The sequence below is a fragment of the Ciconia boyciana genome, chromosome 1 (assembly GCF_034638445.1).
Source record: "Ciconia boyciana chromosome 1, ASM3463844v1, whole genome shotgun sequence".
In the NCBI taxonomy this organism is placed as follows: Eukaryota; Metazoa; Chordata; class Aves; order Ciconiiformes; family Ciconiidae; genus Ciconia; species Ciconia boyciana.
In genome coordinates this window covers 119,128,325-119,145,062 of record NC_132934.1, presented here as the reverse complement: position 1 = coordinate 119,145,062, position 16,738 = coordinate 119,128,325, and the positions used below count along the sequence as shown (strand labels likewise).

Sequence of the window (16,738 nt, the reverse complement as noted above, 5' to 3'; positions counted from 1 at the left end):
TCTACTAGCTTGCCTTTAAAACTAGTGACTTAATTAAAATATACTCCCAAGTAGGATGTAATTTTTTAAGGGAGAATAAAAATAGCACATAGTAAAATCAATGGACTAGCATGAGTTAAAGAGTGCTTCTAGGTATTTTACATGTATCATCTCAAAACAGAGAATTGAGAATTATTTGTTTAGCTAGTGATGAAGCTGCTGTACTCATGCCTTTTATAAAAAAAAATAGATTGTTTGGATTAACTCCAACTCTGTTAATTCCACAGAAAGAAATTAAAGCAGGTAGAAAATGCTGCTGAAAATCATTCTCTGTAAAGAACCAGTGAAGTGGGAAATAAAAATACTCTGCTAGACATTAGTCCTCTAAGCTATTTTTAATTGTTTGTGCAATGTCCACCAATTAATTCCTAACTGTCTGGTTCTCTTTATTTGCAGCGGTAAGCAAGTCCGTCTCCACAATGAGGAGGGCCCAATTGCATGGATAGTCGGGATAGATGATTATGGATTCCTTCAAGTTCATGAAGGAGGCAAGGGTGTAGAGTCTGTGCACCCAGACGGCAACTCTTTTGACATGCTGAGAAACCTCATAGTCCCAAAGCATTAATAGTCCTCAGAGCTCACAGTGCAAAAGGAGGCTCTTTAGCATTTGGCATCAAGCAGCTAAACTTGCTTAAAGGTGGGAAGGGTAGCTGATAGCTTGAATTTATTTTTTTTTTTCTTCTGATTTTCTGATATCTGATTCAAAGGTTTTCTGATATCTTTGTTCTTTGACATGGATAACTTCAACAGTTAAGAAGAGGTAATTATCTCATTGCTGAAGGCCTTTATTCTTTCATATTAACTTTAAAAGACATCTGTGTTGCCATTCTTTGTAAGCATCTATTCTTTAAAAGGAGCCTGATTGCAAAGGAATACCTTGCAATGAACGGAACTTTCTCTTCAATTACACACTGTATTGAGAAACTGAAGTGGCTCTGTGTTTTATTGTGCTTTAGCACAATCCAGTACAATATTTACATTTTTACTATGTTTTTTTAAACTAAATTCTGTTTTATGCATTTTCTGTGGTGGAAACAACTGGAAGAGCTCATCATATATTTCTGAATTAGTGGGATTACCACTATGTTTAGATTCTGATCTAAGTAGAGCCTTGCTGATTTGGTTCTCCATGTGGGCCTGTACAACAGTTTACCATCCTGTGCTTTGGTCTCAGGTCTGCAACTCTGTCATGGCTGCCTTGAGTTTTTGGGGAGTTTTCCATCAGCTCTTAAGAACTGTGGTTGTGTATCCAAATTATTTGTACTCTGCTCATCTTAGTCAATTGAGTAAGATCATGATCTGAGTAAATCATCTTGTATTTCCTTTGAATCATAGTCTCCCAAGAGGCTTTAGCCCCTGTAAGAATAGCCCACTGGAGTAGTGGTATCACCTAGTTGCAATCCTCTTATGCAGGTTATTGTAGAATCCCATTCCCAAGAGAGGGAAGTCTAAATAGTTTACAATTTAATAGTAATTCTATTGTAATAGTAGTGAAGTTAAGTGAATAAATAAGAGAAAAATGTCCTGCTCTTAAAATCCCTGCCGTAAAAAACTACTACAGTGAAAAAGAGAAAACAGGTAGTTAACCTGTGTCCAAATTATCTTCCATTGTTTCTGTTGTCACCCCCTTTCCCAAAGCAGGGCATCTGGTTTTGCTGCTAACCATTAAGAGCAAGAGGTTTAACATCTGCTGACCTGAAAGTAGCTTGCTTTGAGAGCTGGCTGCACAATTCCGGGTTAGGTGTAACAGCTCGGTCATGATTGGAAAGCATCGTGAAGTAGGCATGTGGGAGCTTCCATGCGATGGCAGCTTGTTGGGTTTTTCTCCCAGGCAAGGCGAATTTGCGCCAGGAGGCTTGGCCACCACAGCACTTCAGACAGTCCTCTGCAAATGAGAAGTTTGTCATAGGTGTGATGTGGCCAGCTTCATTTCCTCAAGTAGGCAGCACTGCTTATTACGTTACCTTGTCCCTACTGAAGGTGGATCAGCCAAATTGGTTTCCACAAAGGACTTCTGTCTACTAGCCAGAAATGGGGTTTTTAGGTTAAAGTTCACCTCATAAACAATCTGAACATGTTAGTAGATTGTTTCAGTTACAAAGCCAAGAGTCTTAAAACAAGGAAGCTAGTCTGTAATGGTAATTTAGAGTAATCCTCACATATTAGGGTTTAGGTGGTTTGGCAGCAAGTGCTAGAAATTAAGTTGTCCCTGTTACATTGAGGATTTTATGCTCCATATCACAGTAGATTTGTCTGTGTGCCTGGTTGTCCATACCCTGCTGTTTTGTTTTCCCCCACGATCCGCCTCATATGAGACTGCACACCAATATTTCATGGAACTGTACAGTGGAGTGTAGACAGCTGTTAATTGGCATAGTTAAAATGATACACATGAACACCAGTTTTTGCTTTTTCCCACCAGATGCTTTCAGAACTGCTTTGGGCTGTTAATTTTTGGCAGCTACCTTTATTTCAGAACCAAATATTGATGCATATTATAATAAAATGAAACTTGAGTCTGAGTTATAAAGTTTAAATAAAAAGAAGAACCCATTTATATATATATATACAAAAAATGTGTGTGCATACGCACACCCACATCTTCCTTGTACATCTTCACTTCTTTTCTACCTTTTCCTTCAAGCAGTTTATGAGCAATTTAATATGTTTAATATCTTTATCAATGATCTGGACAAGGGGATCGAGTGCACCCACAGTGAGTTTGCAGATGACACCAAGTTGGGCGGGAGTGTTGATCTGCTTGAGGGTAGGAAGGCTCTGCAGAGGGATCTGGACAGGCTGGATCGATGGGCCAAGGCCAATTGTATGAGATTCAACAAGGTGAAGTGCTGGGTCCTGCACTTGGGTCACAACAACCCCATGCAATGCTACAGGCTTGGGGAAGAGTGGCTGGAAAGCTGACAGGCAGAGAAGGACCTGGGGGTGTCGGTTGACAGCCGCCTGAATATAAGCTGGCAGTGTGCCCAGGTGGCCAAGAAGGCCAATAGTGCCCTGGTTTGTATCAGAAATAGCGTGGCCAGCAGGAGTAGGGAAGTGATCATCCCCCTGTACTCGGCACTGGTGAGGCCACACCTCGAATACTGTGTTCAGTTTTGGGCCCCTCACTACAAGAAAGACATGGAGGTGCTGGAGCGTGTCCAGAGAAGGGCAACAAAGCTGGTGAAGGGTCTGGAGAACAAGTCTTGTGAGGAGCGGCTGAGGGAACTGGGGTTGTTTAGCCTGGAGAAAAGGAGGCTGAGGGGAGACCTTATTGCTCTCTACAACTCCCTGAAAGGAGGTTGTAGGGAGGTGGGGGTCGGTCTCTTCTCCCAGGTAACAAGTGATAGGACGAGAGGAAATGGCCTCAAGTTGCACCAGGGGAGGTTTAGACTGGATATTAGGAAATTTTACTTCACCGAAAGGGTTATCAAGCACTGGAAGAGGCTGCCCAGGGAAGTGGTTGAGTCGCCATCCCTGGAGGTATTTAAAAGACGTTTGGATGAGGTGCTTAGGGACATGGTTTAGTGGTGGACTTGGTAGTGTTAGGTTTACAGTTGGACTCTGATCTTAAAGGTCTTTTCCAACCTATACAATTCTGTGATTCTGTGAACACATGCTGCTGCAGGTCAGCTGTGGAAAGCATAGCTCTGGTACTGTTTTTCCAGCCACAGAGTTTTACAAAGCTTTAGATCTGTACCTCAATCCAATATTTGTAGCTAAAACACTCTCTCTGTTTTGGTACTGTAGAGTGCAGTACCAGTACCAGTAGAGTGCTTCCTACTATAGGAAGCACCTTTGATTTCGCTCATATTCCAGATAGACCAATGAGTGCCTGTAGAGATTTCTTTTAACGGCCAGGTCACACATCAGGTTTTGACTTGAATTGCTTCCTTAAAACACTCTCTCCCTTTGCTAGGGACACAAACTGTAAAAGAATGACAGGGGAAAATGGTAAAACATGTTCCTGTATGAAGAAGAGCAGAATGGACCTGCAAACCTTCACTCAGCTACGCTACCACAGTGTCTGAGCAGCAGGCAGATGGATTTTTTAATAGTAAAATGGTGCAATATTTCCTGGTTGCTATTGTTCCTTTTGGATTTCTTCATTGCCTTCTTAATGAAAGGCTTGTTCTATTCTCACTTTGAGTTGTAAGATTATTCCAGAAATTTTTGCATTGGAATGAAACTTAGTGTTGAACTTCTTTTGTGCAAATGAGAACTAGGCAAGTGTGGATGTGTCGGAGCATAGGTGGGTGCAGTGGGAACGTACCCCTTTGCCTCTACTTTTTAGAGGCCCATTCTGTGTGTAGAAAGCTACCTGTTGTTCTGAGGAAACAGCCTTGAGTTGGATGAAGCGTTTGTTACAAACCTGACCTTTCCTTCAGAAGAACCAAAGAACTTTGCAAAGAAAATTCCCGTTGTATAGTGAGCAGCTGCATAAGGTCCTTCTGACTAGCAGCTGTTCCTGTCGAGAAAGCCAGTGAACCTTCCTGTACCACACTCACCTTGAGGTAGACGGGGAGTGCAGCCAGTGGTCTTACTCGTTTTATGCCAAACTTGGCACACCCAGAAAGCCACATCATTTTTGTATGAAAATCATTGTTACTGTTGTTCTTTATGTAGGACAGACAAATGCGGTGTAGAGTGTCTCTGGGCATAGGTATGGAGAGAATCAGACAACTCCAGATCCAGAAGTAATGCACTGAAAATGTTTCATTTCATTCAGCTGTCTAGATTAGTAAAACACCTCTTTCATTGTGAGGCTGATGTCATATCTTAAACTATTTTCTTGATGAAGTGCTTTCAAAAAACATTTATTATGGTGTCCATATTTCTGTGACTTCATTTTTTTCCTCCTGGACTCTGATACAACATTCCTCATTACGCATTGTGAAAATATTTGTAGAGATTGTTTATTGATAGGAAAACTTCTGCCGAGCAACCTGGCTGTGTTGGCACGTGTCTGTGTTCAGAAGGAGTAAGCGGATTGTGTCCAGTCAGCATCAATGCTGTTTCCAAAGATTTGAAAAAGGAAAAATGTACTTAACATTTAAGAGTCCAAGCAGTACATCTCACTTCTAGTAAAAGGTTTTATAAGACTTCAGAGCGTTTTTTAAAATATATCCAACAAATATCATTACTTCAAGGGCTATTTCCTAGAAATAATATTAAAGCATTTAGTTCTTTATGCTGCTGCTTTATTGTACAACAATTTTTTTTTTTTATTTCTTTGCTTTTTCTGATTCAGCTACAAAACATCAGCAGTCTAAAAAATTACTCTCTGCCACTACTTTGGCGTATACAGTAGCTATGTAAAAAAAAAACCTGGGAGTACAGCTATCTGTCATGAAAAAGCTTTGTGCCGCAAAGAGCTGGTTCCTGGGGGTAACTGGTTTGATAAAAGCATTTGCATGCGTAACTTACTGCAGTGATGCACCGCACTGATCAGACACCAGAGAAATCAAATCTGGACTGAGGAAAGGACAGAGGTCAAAAAATGATGGCGTGCCGCAGGCTGCGGTCATGTAAGACAACTGAGAAAAAAGAACCGCGGGGAAGGGTTGTAAACTGGCGTCGTGTTTGAGTATCTTGCATTAGCACCTTTCATTAGTGATTCTGTGTTATTTTCAGTTCTCGAAGGGTCTTCCTTTAAAATGCAACGTGGCTGAAATACAAGGATTTTTTTTATTTATTGTATTTTGTAGTACATTAACTGTCAAATATAGTGCGTATTACAATTGAAATAAGTTTTCGACTATGCAACGTTATTCTTTGTGAAACCCTGTGTTTTGTAGTAAAAAAGGAATCCAACTCACTTTTCCTTTGGCTACAGGATTTTATTAACATTTTAACAGTTTTGTTTTACATAATAAATAAGCAAAAATGCTTTACATTTTTAGGGAATACATATATAATTCTGAGCATTAATAGGTTGTTTGTTTTGCGTGCTTTTTCACCTACATTTGCCAAATAGCTTTTATCTGCATCATATAAAAAAAGCAAAATCTAATGTTCAGGAAAAAATGGAATAATAAAATTTTCTCTGTGGTGTTTTTGAAGTATGACTGAAATGTTGAAAAAATACTTGGTGTCCTGTTTTGTGATTTTTAGAGAAATACTGGTATTCGGGCAGGTTTCCCATTCATTTGCACTTTCTCTCAGTGATGTGTTCTCCAGTTTTACATCTGTTGTCTGCTGTGCTTAATTTAATTAAATTACTTCAATACCCATTTTCAAATTACAGGACTGCTGCGACCTGGAGAGAAGTCTGTTCCCTCCTCACCTTATTTCCATTGCAGTGTTTCTATTAATAGGATAAAAACTTTGAGACCTCAATATGGGATTAACATTTCCAACTTTACGTTTTGGTAAAGCATTCCTTCTCTCGCTCTCCTTCTCTCTCTCATTCTCCATGTCATTTGCTTGCTAGATCTGAACTCCCCTAAGAGTTAAAATCCTATCAAGGCACATGACAAAGGTATCTACAGCGGCTCAGACACGTACGGTAGAGAGAAATGAGGTTATTTTTCATAATATATTCCAATTCACACTCCACTTCTGTGACATAATTTTTTCCAATTATTAAAAACACTGCCACTGTCGATGGCTGTGCCGCATTCTGCAGTACGAGCGCGCTATGAACATCTGCAGTTTAACTGACCAAAAGTCATATTCTTCTCTCAATATAATTTACTCACATTCCAGATGCGAACATGCAATTGCTGTTTCTATTTTGGAGTGGCAGGAAAAATGTCTCACACATTTGCTTTTTTAATCACAGGTCTTTTCTAAAACCTACCCTGTATTATCATATGTGAATGCATAATTGATTCATTATTGCCTAACAGGGAAAGTTCATGCACCTGAATATCACATACTGTAAAACATCTGTGGGAGAATGATGGAACACCTCCTCTGCTCAGGCTCATTGAATAAAGCCTGGAAGTGTGAATAACAAGGTAGACGCTGGAAAAATATTTTGTGGTATTTTACTGAAAAATATCAATGGCATTTTTTTAACCGAAGCCTAATTTGTACGTTCCTGAAAACATGTTTTTGTAGTGAGAAGTACTTACTTACAAGAACGGAAAAATACACCAGATTGACTTTGTGTGCAGCAACGCCACTAATGAGGTATAGAGGAAAGTGTAGTATGAGAGTTGTGCATCAGGTTTCTTTTTAATGATGCAAACAATGTCAGTTACTCCTTTATAGGACATGGTTTTAATTTAACAAAATTAACATACAAGTCTTAGCATAATTGTGTCTTTTAAGGAGTTGGGCCCATTTATTAGTACCCCTGGCTGGGAAGGCTGTTAACCCAAGCCACTGTAAAACGCACTTGTGTCTCATCTCTTCAAGTCACAAAGTCAGAATGACAATAATATTCACTCATAACATTTCTGTAGACTTGTGAACTTCTCTAGCATTGGATGAACCAAGGACCACCGTTACACTGAATGAGTGAATCTGCTGGTTTGGTTCTGCTTTTGTTTTTTAAGTCAGTATTCTGGTAATGACTGATGAGGTACTTTTTGTTGTATTTATCACGAAATGTATTTTTCATGCTTTTTTAGCAAATGAAAAAGTCAGACAGCTGTGAGCTTCCAAATGAACATCAATTTAACTTCATAATAAAGCCTTCTCTGTTAACCTTTTAATAGGAAGCAATAAAAATACTGAAAATTGTTTTCAAACATACATTTTAAAAGTCTTTTTGTGTACTCATAGCAATAAATATTCATACATACATAATATTCAGTCACCTGAATATTATTGCTGCATATAAAAGATGGAGAACATGTAATTTTTAAAAGTTGCATTTCATTACATTTTTATCTGACAAGGTGCAATCCATGAGCAAGGGTTTTTCCATATTGCACCAGCCAGGTAAGCATTTTCTTCAGAGAAGGTCTCTTTAGAGAGGGTCTGATAAGAGAGAGAAAGTTTTAAAAGTGTAAATCAGCCTTGAATTGGGCTAAGAAATACAGCTAAGTATAGCTGACTCGGATCTACAACAACCTTTATTGTTGGTATTTACAGCTATTATTTAGGGAGTCATTCCTTGTTTTATCGAGAGTGCACAATGTTTGGGGAAGTGGTTGGAAAACAAAGTGGACTGACCGTTGTCAATTAAACACACACGGATCCATATCTCTCCTTGTTTGTAAACTTCAGGGAGAAGTAAAAAAAGGGGAAAATCTATTCCTACTGGGCTGGACAAAATGTAAATGTGTGCTGTATGCTTTCTGCTTCCTACCGTTTATTAGCACAGATTGAGATGTGTGCAAAGCGTTCCGTTCCAAACCCCGATGTCCTCAAACTCTGCTTTACTTCAAGTGCAACTTTGGTTTTTGTGGTTGTGCAATGGCTTTTGACTTTCCGTATTCAGTTGTCCACTGACATTATTTGTGAAGTGCACGAATCAGTCAAATATTAATCTTACCTCTGTGTTGACAATGAGATTTATGCTTAAGGAAGTTCAGTGTGTTAAAAGCTGAACCTTTCAAACTTCAGAAGGCTACTGATAAGTTTAATATAGAGCATAAATGTTCATTATTCCCTTGACTATAAAGAAAACGTTTCTGGTGCTATTATTAAGATGTACTTTTGACTAGCTGGTTTGAAAATCTGCACAGCCTTCTCCCAGAATACTCAGTGAAACACATGTTTTAGAAGTTTCTTTTTCTTATTACAACATTTTATGGGGAGTAGTCTTTAGTTCCTGCTACGTGATTTGTCCCAATTTGCCATGGCAAGACCTGTAACCCTTTAATACCTATCTTTGTATGTATTAATTTGTCATCTCGTTCCTTGTCAAGATAAATGGTGGTGGTAATCTCAGAACACTGAAATCTATGGTAAATAAATCAAATCTAGATTTGATTTATTTAGTTTTAAAACTTTTGGATAATTAATAAATAAGCTTTTTCCAAACTGAGTTCTGTTTAGTCAGTACAGCTGTATTATGGATACTAAAAATCACCACTCTTTAAACAAAGTTCATTTGCCAGGATGTTTAACACGTGGGTGGAGAGTTGATGTACGGTTTCACACAGTTTGTCAAAAATACCTAAACTAGAATGTATAGTTTACGATAATGATAAAAAAATCTTGAATGTATTTTGAGAAGGAGGGGTCAAGGAAAAAAATGTTCATCTTATAAATCTCTGCATATAACACCTATCATTTAGCTTTGTTGCACACTATAAAATAACAAAAATAAGATCTGTAACACGCCTTCTCACTGGCACCAGAGCTTAATCTGTGACAACGAAGCACTGAAGCTAGATGTAGTTTTTTTTCCTGACCTTGAAGGTACTGTTACACGTGGCTTGCCAGGAACACAGGAGTCTGTCCCTCATTGACCTTCAGCTATGCTCAGTAAATGTAACCATGTTTTCTCATGCTTTTCGGAAATCATTACAGTTTGGCTTCTTAGTTAAATGTAAATACTCCTCTATTACTGTCACCTTCCGTTGGCTATTATTACAGAAGTTCCAATATAATGGGGTAGTGCAGATTCCTTGTGGGTTTCTGGAGAAGAAGCTGATGAGGGGCTTTGGTTTTTGTAAATAAGTGTATTTACTTCCTCGGAATTGTATCCATAATTTTCTCCTACATGTCCTGTCGCTGTACATGATGAAGTTTGAAATGTACCGTGTTTGGCTAAAACATGGTGATAATTTAGAAGCACAAATGGAACTTGTCCGGAGGGTCTCACGTCCATCACACGTTCACTTTCAGAGTCATGATCAAGCTTTACAGTCATTCTCTCGTCACTGTCCAGTTCATCTAGATTTGTAGCATGGTGACTAATATGCCCGTATTTGGGTTCTTTCATACAAATCCTTCTTGTTTGCTCATAGACTGAGGGCATTGGCAGGAGATGACTTAATTGTCCTATAGCTTTAGACTGGAAACATTCCGATTTTGGCAGCAAGGAGTTAGCTAGTGAGTTTGAAAAAGAACTTTCATTAATGCTCATTTTTTCTTGTAGGTCTCTGTTAAAAGCTAACTTGTTTTCTTCTTTAATGAGGTGGTGAGGTGGCTGAATCCTGGTTTCTATTTTGTTGGGCTTCATGATGCCGGAATCATAAATCTCTTCTTTGTATCTGCTGCCTGGCATGGGTGCTGTGCAGCTTGTGAAGTTGTCAGATAGAGCATCTTGGCTGTATCTTCTGTTTGATATGGGCACTTGCAGGAAAGAGAAAACATGTTAATTACTGACAATGAGCTCATATAATAGTTAGACTCTAACACTTTTTATGACTGAACTTTAATACCCATTTGGTTTGGGCCAGATCCAAGTCCCAGTGAAGACATCAGAGACATTCCCATTTGCCTCAGTGGCTTTGGATAAGTCTCTTCAAGACAGTGCTGAAAAGCAAAGAAAAAAAAAAAACCAACCCAACCCACTCAGAAGGGCCAACAGTGCTGAACAGTTCTGAAAAGGTTTTCCATGTGAAGTGCCCATTTGTTTATTTGACTGAATAATTCTAAATCACGCTCATTATTGATACGGTTAAATCGGGGAAATTAAACCAAAGAAATATTTGGAAATGTGCCGTGCTATCAAAAACCTTGACCTTAAGTAAGATCTTTTCAGAGATTTATCAAACGATTTACCAAAGGATGGATAACACTTATTACATGTCAGTGATTCAATGATTAGAGTAAAACAGAATTTATTCTTCCTGTCACTGTGGAAGTGTATTGGACACTTGCCCTTGTAAGGAGAGAAGAGAGTGTGTTGTATTACATCCTGACGTGTCAGCATCTAATTTGTGATACCTATTTATGATGTATGTAATATCTAGATTGTGTCACGTTAAAGGCTTTGCTTTTTCTCTTTCAAAAACTAGCATCAGATATTAAAACCATCTGTTGAAAAGCAACATAAATACTTCTTGAGTAATGCTGTATCTCTGATTTTAAGGTACTATCATGTAAAAAGCTATATGTATAATATAAATGTAATTTACAACATACACTGAGAATGTTTGTTTGAATGTGGGAGTACTAAACTGGATATGCATGGAAAATCAGAAGCTAGAGTCTTACATTTTCAAGAGAGTATGAACCTAGGATTTCTATTCAGGCTTTTACTCTAAAATATATTGAGTAATCTTAGTTTTCGCTTACGTTTCTGCATGGTAGCTGAACTCCTGAAACAATTTGAATTGTTTTTATCATTTTCTGCTTGGTTTACACAGCTTTTCCTTTTTGTACACTCCTGTCTACAAACAGTAAGGGAAAAAACCACTGGTTTACTCCTATACGGTATGGCTAAAATTAGGCAAGTACTAATTTTTTTGCACTGTCTTGTATGAACAGTTTGATAGTTATACTACTCCTCCAAGGCGTATTTGAAAGTTTTATGTTAAAGGGTAAATGAGGCACTTAGCAAATTTCTCAAATTAAACCTAAATTCTATTTTGTGTTATGCTCACTGAAAGCCCTGGACACCTAAGTGCCTTTTGTAAAGGGATTTTCTGTTTTTCTAAAAATTTTATTCAACATCTTAAAAGTTTTGGAGTCCCCCTGTAGTGGTTGCTGACGTAACTGTACCCACTAATAATTAAATATTCCCTGTGCTACAGTAGACTGGCAAAGCCTTCATGTACAACAGAGGAAGCAGAAATAGCTCAATTGTACCTTTTTTTTTATATGCAGAGCTTCATTAATTTCAGAGGGAGTTGCACCACGTAATTAACACCAGAATTTAAACAGGAATCTGGATCCAATTTCTTCTTGATCAGCCCACCACCCTCCTAGAAACAACAACCTTTCAAGTTACTCTTTTTAATTTCCATGTATATATTTTATACCAAGAGGTATATGCAGTCCTAAGTAAGCTGAATTCTCATCAGCTGTTGATAAATGGCCCTCTTAGATCACAAATCAAAACAGGGATTCAGCCACATGCTTGAGTATAACTTGGAAATTTTACCAGTGTAATTATACTACTATAATTTTAACTCCACGTTTGGCATTTTTGCTAAGAAATAAGTATACATGCTGAGAGCTACTGACATAAAACTAATATGGTTTAAACTAATCTGGTATGCTTGTTTTAGTGTTTTTCCCACTTGAGACATCCACAGGAGTGATGGGTTTGTTCTCACTGCAGCATGGAGTATTGTTACTTTATGGCTCTACTCTAATCTCTGAACAAAAGATTGTCCTTTTCCATTTTTAGAGCCCACACTTGTAAGAAGCTGAAGCGTCACAGCAACCAGTTGGCCCCGTCTTGTTATCTTCATTTTTCTAATCTCAAATTCTGCTGGGCTGACGGCTGCCGCCTTAGTACCACGAAGTAATTTGCATACTTGGGAGTTTTACAGGATATTATCCATTTTGTTCTATCCTGTTTCTCAAACATGGTTTTCATCTCTTTTGTTGAGGAAGAAGGTAAGCGTCTGGTTAATTGTTTGCAGGCTTCCATTAAAGTTGTCAGCACATTCGTGGAGTTAGACCAGACAGTTAAGCAAGTCGTGTCTGCAGTGCAACAGAGCACAGTCGTTTTTGTCCACTCACATTCAGAACAGTTACTAGAGCTAGGCTTAAACCTGCTTTTGTCTTCCTTTGCAGACAAAAACCCAAGGATGCGCTGGGACAGACTCCTCCTGGGGAGCTTTTCATACAGAAGTTAATAGAAAGCTGACCAGCTGCTTTGTATTGCTGCAGAAGGGCAGCACCCCAGAAATGCTTCCACCCATCTGGCGTGTGGGCAGTTGCCAGAGTACCTGCCTCCGCAGGTGCACAGGGATCCCATGCATTCTGCAGTTCTCCAGCACTGAAAACGCTTTACATCGTTGAAGTCAGTGCATTAATTTGGGATGCTTTCCGGACCACTCTTCTGCCAGAGCAACTCAGCTATGCCAAGTGAGGTAGATACACTGCACATCTAAGGTTGTATATCATACCAGAGTGATAGCAGCTTTCTAGAAGGCCCTTTATACTTACTTACACTGCCTCCATTCATAGCAGCCTACAACTGCAACAGTGAACTCAGTCCTTCAGGCATCATGTCTCTCTTAGTTCTTGCCAAGTAGCTCTGCTTTCCCAGTGGCGCACAGGGTGCAGCTCGGGCGAGTTGAGGGAAAACCTGGAGACGAGAGCCCCATCACCTGGCAGCCTGTTCAGATTTTGGCATCCAACCATCCAAGTGGGAACAGGAAGGTTACTCTAGCAGGTATTGGTCTTTGTTTAAAACGTATCATGTCTATTCATAGTTACAGTATACTAGAGAGATCTTTCCCCTGTCAAACATAGCGCTGCAGCGAGAAGCATTCCCTCCTCACCTTTAAATAGTGCAGTCAAAGACCAAATGGTGCTCAATGGGGAAAAACGCTTGCAGAAAAGGTATTTCATTCACAAACATGCCTTTCTGTGCCAAGACGCTAATAGGTAGAGCTGCTCCTTGTTCTCTCATTGCCCATCTATTTCAGTAAAAATGAAAGAAAGGCATCTTGGAACCAGGTTAAAGCAAAGAAAGACTGGTACTCAGCACTGATCTTCATGCAAAAGGTATGCAGGCCTTATCAGCAGTTTTGCATCCTCTCTGTGAAAAACCTTCTCTGTTTATAGGACACAGCTGAAACCCTCTTCATGCATGCTTTGTCGTGTATAATTTTTCTTGGCCTTTCTGATCTACTCAGTAGATCTGATCTACCCTGATCTACTCTTTTCTACTGGCCTTTCTAATCTCAGAAGAGTGTACTCCTGACAGTTATTATACGTTTTGAAAAGGCAACATGCCAACACTTGAATGTTGACATGTAGCCCATGATGTTTCAGTATGTTTCTTAATCCTTTGTACAAGAGGGCCTTCAGAGAAGAGGAGCAATTACTCAATCACTCTTAGTTTTGCTGAAGACCAACGAGCAGAGCCGCTGTACTGCTCAGGTTGTGCACTCCTGTCACAAAAGCATGTTGATATTCCTCCGTGTCAAACAAGACAAAGATACAAAAGGTCTTAATACTGTCCATGCCCATGAAAAAGACGTTTTTTAGATTAGCTCAATATCTGTGCTGTGTCCTGGTCTGAACCGTAATTGCAAATCATCTGAGGCATGGGCTGGTGTTGTAATTACTATGTTCTCCATTATTCTCCCTCCAAAAACAATAGTAAGACAACATGAACTTCAAGACCTCTTTGTCTCTAGTGGAACACACTTTTCAAAGAAGATGTCATGTATTTCTTCCAGTAGTCACAGGCTAAACCTGGGGAGTTGGTTTGGGGGAGGAAGATAGACCAGAGCTTTTTCACAAATTTTCTTAATATTCATCATTCCCTGAGTTTTGCCATAATTAGTGGCACTAAACTTCACACAGATAGTACAAACTGGCCAACAGCATAACTTAATGAGAAGTGGGTACTGTGGTACCCACAGTAGTAATGCATCCATTCAAGTGTACAGAGGAAACTTCCCTGACGAAGAATATGGTTGCCTTCTCTGAAGTGAGGTTCTTTTCTGATGACTAGGCCAGCTGGAAAAAAGTGGAAGAAGCTTCAAAACCAGATTCTGAGGCAGCAGCATCTGATTTGCAGGCAGTTTTATCTGCTACGTGCTTTTCCAGAGCTTTGATGGCTTGGCATGATCATCTTAAAATCTCTGATCTCTCCAAAAGAAGCTATTTTCCGTAGAGAAAAATGTCTCTGGCCTACGGCATTTTTGGCAGATGCTTCTATGGATGTGATGTGGAATAGCCCTTGCCTCCAACCCGGTTGCCAGATGTCATATTTGGCATTGCCTTTGGATTGAAGATAATGATGCTAAGCAGATCCTCTCTGCTTTGAAGCTTACTGGCTGACAGTTTTTCAGTCAACCGCTGGAAAAAAGCAGCAGTTGACAATATAAGGAAGATCAGATGCCCCTTGCAATTCAAAGCAAAAAGTCGCTTCCAAAGGTTCAGATTTCTCTTCTGCCACCGGCCTCAGCAAAAGTACAACAGGGCTAATTCTACCTCAAGAGGAAACAAACTCTGGAACAATTAGATATAAATTCTCTCTGCAGTGGAGGCTCCGTTTTAGTTTCCCCTCTTATAACACTGTGTGAACTCAAGCAATGATCTCTGACCAGGCCTGAGTTTAAGCATATTCTTTTTTCCTTCCTAAATAGTACATTTGTAAGTGCTTTTGCAGAGAATTAATTGTACCAAGTCGGTTTTCATCAAATGCCCAATAGCTAAACATCCATTAAAATACATCTCTGCCCAAAAGAGAACCCACATATTCCAACTTAAGCATCAAAATCTTCAGTAGAAGTAGAACCAGAAGGAAGAACCACTGGTATCACAGCTCCATTTTCCTGTTCAAGAGGAAATGGTGAAGGTATGCATGCATGATGAAATTGAAAAATACCAGCGGTTGCTTGCAGTTTTTTGTTGGGATTTTTTTCCCCCTAACATATTTAACAGTATTCCTGTGGAATCCTTCTGACTTAATGTATTTACTAGGAGTTATCTGCCCATATCAACCGACCGATGGTAAATTGCTTGTCTGCTGCTATGCTCACTGGGCTTTTCTGGCAAATGTTATGGCCATGATCAATTTTACAGACTGTTCTCTGAACAGGCTGTTCTTTCCACATCCATTCTCAGTGTATCTGATGGCACCCTCTGACCAGCAAGGGGTGGATCTACTTTCTCGGTCAGTCTCACAGCACCTGTTAGTCTGGAAGCAGAGAAGAAAAGCTGGGCTGACTTCTGTACACCTAGAATAGCTTTGTTCCTGCAGACTTACTGGGGATCTGCAGGATTTACTTCAATCCTTATACTTATCTTCAAAAGATGTAGCCTTTTTTTCTTTTCCACAAAGATACAGCATCTTTAGAAAGGACAAAACCATTTCTTATTTCTGGTCTAAAGCTACTCCTTTTCACACCCAGTCCACAACACCAACAAAAGGAAGCCAGCACGTTAGAGGAGCATGAGCTCAGAAAAAGCTTTTAACCTGCACTAGGCTGTAAGAAGAGCTTCACTCCTGCTCATTTTCAACCTAAACACAGAACAGTAGAATAAAACGCTATAGTCAGCTAGGTGACGTCAGACGGTCCTGTGAAGGACAAAACCCTGGGCAAAAGTTACTTGCTCCTCTGTGGAAGACACATTCAATGTCTGATACAGCCTTCTGTCTGGCGTAGCAAGCTCAGCTTTTAACATCTGCAGGTATTCCCTTCAGATCTAGGATATCTAATGTCATGTCCCTAAGTGAATAAATGGTTGTTTCTGGTACTCATGAATCTCGAGTCTATCTTTTCTAGTTTTTTATTTTAAAATCCCACTACTGCTTCCTCCATCCCATCCTTAATGAAGCTAGAAGAAAGGAGTGTTTCCATCTAACTTTATAACAGTATGTCAACCAGTCAGTCCTCATCAGTGATTTTTAAGTAATCAAAATGGTGCATGCAAATAGATGTAATGCATATGAGATCTAAGGATTAGAGTGTGTCTTGAGCTTGTTTACATTTAGCTACTTTATAGCTTTGCAAGGTTATTTCTTATAGGTTGCCACCTCAGAGAAGTCAACGTCTTCAGTGCTTGCCTCAAAGTATTTGAGCTGACCATCTGTATAGAGAGATGATGCTGTTGATCAGGGAGGAGCACTGAAGACACTTCTAAATAAAACAGAAGGCAGTGCATTTCATGTACTCATTCACTGGAAGGTAAAGACATTCAGAATTGCTTCATA

The 16,738-nt window shown here is 39.4% G+C and overlaps 2 protein-coding genes across 4 annotated transcripts in view; one reads left to right on the top strand and one right to left on the bottom strand.

Moving 5' to 3' along the window:
- Positions 1-2,874, top strand: part of HLCS (holocarboxylase synthetase) — a 126,473-nt gene extending 123,599 nt beyond the window's left edge. The window contains exon 11 of one of the 3 annotated variants that reach the window (XM_072846515.1): positions 436-2,874. In XM_072846515.1, the coding sequence (XP_072702616.1) occupies positions 436-604 (169 nt within the window). In that variant the 3' untranslated portion in view covers positions 605-2,874. The remainder of the gene's footprint in view (positions 1-435) is intronic. The other 2 variants (XM_072846532.1, XM_072846524.1) reach the window with 2 other exon arrangements.
- A 6,634-nt stretch (positions 2,875-9,508) lies between these two features.
- SIM2 (SIM bHLH transcription factor 2) overlaps positions 9,509-16,738 on the bottom strand; it is a 59,018-nt gene continuing 51,788 nt past the window's right edge. Inside the window, exon 11 of the mRNA XM_072846546.1 lies at positions 9,509-10,236. Coding sequence (XP_072702647.1) covers positions 9,509-10,236 — 728 coding nt within the window. The remainder of the gene's footprint in view (positions 10,237-16,738) is intronic.